Source organism: Corylus avellana, chromosome 8, assembly GCF_965113065.1.
Source record: "Corylus avellana chromosome 8, dhCorAvel1.hap1.2, whole genome shotgun sequence".
Taxonomy (NCBI): domain Eukaryota; kingdom Viridiplantae; phylum Streptophyta; class Magnoliopsida; order Fagales; family Betulaceae; genus Corylus; species Corylus avellana.
The window spans coordinates 9,004,010-9,008,385 of record NC_142497.1 but is presented as its reverse complement, the minus strand read 5'-3'; the positions used below and the strand labels follow the sequence as shown (position 1 = coordinate 9,008,385).

Genomic DNA, 4,376 nt, shown 5'->3' with positions numbered 1-4,376 from the left:
AAGTAAACGGAGCCTTAGCTACATATATTTTCTTCAGTTGATAAAAATTGTACAATAAAAAGACATATTTATAGTTGAATGAGGCCAATAATATAATACGTACATAATCAATATGTAACCTATGAGAATTATGAGAGTTACATAATCAATATGTAACGTATGAGAATTATGAGAGTAAATAATACATTAATTTATTTCAAAACAACTAATCACTATTGTACGTCAAATGTCTCAATACTCACTCACACTATCACTCCAACACTTCTACGTGAGCCAGGGCAAGGGATCTCTGAATTCTTAAACAACCAAAAGGGTCAAAACACAAATAAAAAGAAAAGAAAAGGAATAATTATATCCAAAGAAAACACCAAAAGATTGATTCTCTTCCAACCACAAATCAATCTTCCCTTCCTTGCACGTTTTTATATATAAAACCAACGTATAACCTGAGCTTTCATCTGCATCAGACCAACAGAGAAAGAACAGCAACAAATATTTAACAGAAAGAAAAAAATAAACATATTTTTATTTAGATCATGGATACCAAGCAACATGTTCCTGCTAATCGTGTTTATGAGGATATTGATCCTTCAACGGAGTGGGCAAGAGAGCAAGATCATGACACTCTAATCCTTGTTCTCCCAGGTCTGTTTATTTTTTCCTTTTTTTTTTTTTTAATCTATATCTGTTATGAGTCGAATTTGAGTTTTCAGATTTAATATTTTAGCTAAATATGCAGTTGAGTATGTTTATGGTTCGTTATATTTGTTTAGGTTTATGCGTTTAACTTATTGAGATTATATTAATGAGGTTTTTAATAATTTGTTTGGGTTTACGATTTTAAAAATAACGATTTGAAAATATGATTTTAAAAACGCAATTAAGCGTTTGAAAAAATCACAGTTTGACCTTTAAAATTTCCCGTTTTCAAAAAAATCACCTCCTTACATGCGATTTGAAAACGCATAAAAACATACAATCCCAAACAATTAATTTTCTGCGATTTAGTTTAAAAACACACTTTTTGTTTATGAAATCGCAATGTGAAGCACACCCTAAATGATAAAAGTAATTAACCAAAAACTAGATATTGAGGAAAGGAAAAAGTTTACCGAGAGGATTAATTAAGATATAGGATTCTAGTAGAATAGAAAACAGGAAAAGGTAAAAACCTTCGAGATTAATTACATGATATATGCCTTATTAACATAACCATCTCTTGAATATGCAGGTTTTGAAAGGGAACAACTAAAGGTTCAGGTGACCTCATCAACTCGTATCCTGAGGGTCTCCGGCGAACGCTTGCTTGATAACAACAAATGGCGGCGTTTCCAAAAGGAATTCCCCATCGCGTCAAATATCGACACTAATTCAATCACTGCAAAGTATGAAAGCGGCATGCTTTACATCAAACACCCTAAAGTGATCACGCTGACAAGATTACAGGAACAGGCAATGTTAAATCATTACTTATCTAAATAATTTAATTTATTTAATATTTTTTCATACGTTTAGAAATATTTAATTGAAATGCGACATGATTGACAAAGACATGGTTCGAACTCAGAATTTCTGCATTGATATCATGTTAAGAGCATGTTTGAGAGATAGAGCTTTTAAGTTAAAAGTATTTTTTGACAAAAGCTTCATTTTTAAGCTTTTACTATAAGTGCATTTTGACTATTTTTTAGTTTTTGGACCCTTAAAAGTGCTTTTATATAGTACTTTTTTCTTCAAACAACTTTTTCAAGTGTTAAATGCAGCACCTCAAATGCACACCTAAACAGGCCCTAAATCATCACTTTATTCTAAAAGTGTTTTTTGATCATTTTTAAAGTAAAAAAGTAAAAAAAAAAAAAAGAATACTTTTCAAATTTTTTATCAAACACAATTCCAAACAAGTCCTAAGCATAAACTATCACATCATTTTTTTTAAAAACCCAAGCATATTTCATGTCATTTAATGATTTAATTTATATTTAAACAGGCAAAACCAGCTGCGGAAGCTAAGCCCAAAAGTGATCAACCACGACCGATTCTGAAGAGTGGTCAACAACCACCTGCGGAGGCTCCGAGGCCTCAACAAATGCACAAAAGCGACCAGCCACGACCGACCCAGAAGAGTGCTCAACAACCACCTGCGGAAGCTCCGAGGCCTCAACAAATGCCGAAAAGTGACCAGCCACTACCGACCCAGAAGAGTGCTCAAGAGCAGGCTGCTCAACAAGTTTCTTCAAAGTTGCCGGCCAATGCGGATAAACAAACAGAGGGGAAAACCACCGCACAAGCAAAAGGTAACGAAATTAGCGAGGCGAAGAAGGATTCCCGAAAGACGCCGGTACCGGAGATGGAGAAGGAATTACCAAGCGACCATGCAAATAAGAAGCAGAGCACATCATCGCCGGAAGCAGAGAAAGAAACGATCCGTTCGTCGGAGAAAGCTGGAAAAGTTGCAGGCGCAAGTGAGAAGCAGAAAACTCATGGGGATGCAGGGAAGAAGGAGAAACGACCAATAACTGAAAATGATGAGCAAGAGGGTTATACGCAATGGGTTTATAGTTTGGCGATGGAGCTGAAGAAGCCGAAGAAATTGGTCAACTTAATTGTGGCGGCACTTTTGGTCGTGGTATTTGTGTTATATGCTAAACATGCAGCCAAGCAGCCTATTAGAGAACCTAAAAGTAAACTCCCATAAATGTATTTTATGTGTATATGTTCAACTTGGCACTAGCTAATTCAGATGCCAATGAATTTATTTAATAATGTGGCATTTCATCATGTTTGCGTGGAAGAAAATAATGATCAAACATTCGATTATTCATTCAAATGGAGAAAATATAGAATTTTATTTATTTATTTATTTTAATGACTCTAGCATAAATTTTATTAATGTAGAATCCCGAACACATCACTCAACAGAAATAATATCAGAAATACATTGGAGTACTTCCTCAAGAAGAACATGTTCCCCGTGAGAGGTAGCGTTTCCTTCCTCAAGAAAATATGAGGGAGAGAGAAAGTTTGTTTAATAAATTAAAAGAATAAAATAAAAAATATATATATATATTAATGATATAGGGAATGATGAAGGGAAGCTATTGGGGTGCATATTGACATAAGGAAGCATAAAGTAGTTTGGATCCCTAAGTTTAAGAAAAATGACAGGATAGCTGCTGGGAATGCTCTAAGTAAAGATATAGATGAATGAAAATTAGAGGTCTAGAATAAAGGAGCTTGCGTGGTCGAAAATACCCTTTCTCTAAATGCCACCCAGACAAATTGGCCACTTTATTCAGGGCCGCCTTCCAGCTCTGCATAGTTTCCTCCATGAACCTGTCTTGGTGTTGAGCCGATGCTTCTCCAAAATTTTTCTTTTGATGTCGTACGTCGGATATATGGATCTACTTTATAAAACACTGATAAAACAATTTGTTGGTTTGATTCCCTGTACTGGAGGATCTCGATCAGCTCACTCAAGCACCATGTAGATGATGCATAGTTTTCAAAGAGTACAACTATTGAAGTCCTTGAATCTTTAATGGCTTTGAGAATTTCCGGTGAAATTTCCCCTTCTTCTCTAAGTTTGTAATACATGTAGGTATATATTCCATTTTCACATAGAGCTTTGTATAGACAAGCAGTAAAACTGAGGTGGGTATCTTTACTTCTAAAGCTCAAGAATACATTGTAAGGCCATCGAAGGCCGAAAGAAGAAGAGGATGCTTGAAAGGCCATGGAAGAAGCTTGATCTTGACGTATGAAAACCTGATTATTATTTAAGTAGCGACTCTTTTCGGGGTTGTTTGGTAAAGCAGTTAGGCCTCTTGTTAATGTTCATCACAATTTTTCAAAAAAATCAACATTTAAAACATTCTTACGAACCCAAAAATCAACATCACCATTATAATATGGGAAAGTGGGGTGATATTTGTATAATAAACAACATAGATTTCTAGCAAATTAGTGCTACAATGATCTCTTTTTGCTTTAAAAAAATAAAAATTAAAAATTAAAAAGCAGTTTGATTTTTTTTTTTAAATGGGAGGGTGGCCATGCGACTTTTTGAAAAAAATTTGAAACGTTTTCTTATATTTAAATTTAATGGGTTTTTTTTAAAATGTTATATTGGGCAAGTTTTGTGGAAATAATGCTAGGATGATTGATTGAGGGTGAGGATGATTGTTTTAATTTTTCAAACTCATGTAAAGCTTATTAGTGACCTAGCAACTACTAGAGCCTCTACTGCATGTGGAAGCTTAATCTAAAATTTTATAATATTCTAGAGTAATATAATTAAGTGCCTTGATTCACGCCGTAGCAGGTTCACGAGTGTTTCCCACTTTCTCCTTTTCGTTTTTTATTTTCTCTTCCTCTAC

At 34.4% G+C, this 4,376-nt stretch overlaps 2 protein-coding genes across 2 annotated transcripts; one reads left to right on the top strand and one right to left on the bottom strand.

Moving 5' to 3' along the window:
• Positions 1 to 515: 515 nt before the first annotated feature.
• Positions 516 to 2,762, top strand: LOC132162874 (uncharacterized). Its single transcript, XM_088519270.1, has 3 exons — positions 516 to 645; positions 1,232 to 1,430; positions 2,020 to 2,762. Exons 1-3 carry the CDS (start codon positions 537 to 539, stop codon positions 2,693 to 2,695), a joined length of 984 nt encoding a protein of 327 aa, XP_088375396.1. The 5' UTR covers positions 516 to 536; the 3' UTR covers positions 2,696 to 2,762.
• Positions 2,763 to 3,288: 526 nt separating this feature from the next.
• LOC132162891 (toll/interleukin-1 receptor-like protein) lies at positions 3,289 to 3,735 on the bottom strand. Its single transcript, XM_059573111.2, has one exon. It carries the CDS (start codon positions 3,733 to 3,735, stop codon positions 3,289 to 3,291), a length of 447 nt encoding a protein of 148 aa, XP_059429094.2.
• Between the last annotated feature and the right edge of the window lie 641 nt (positions 3,736 to 4,376).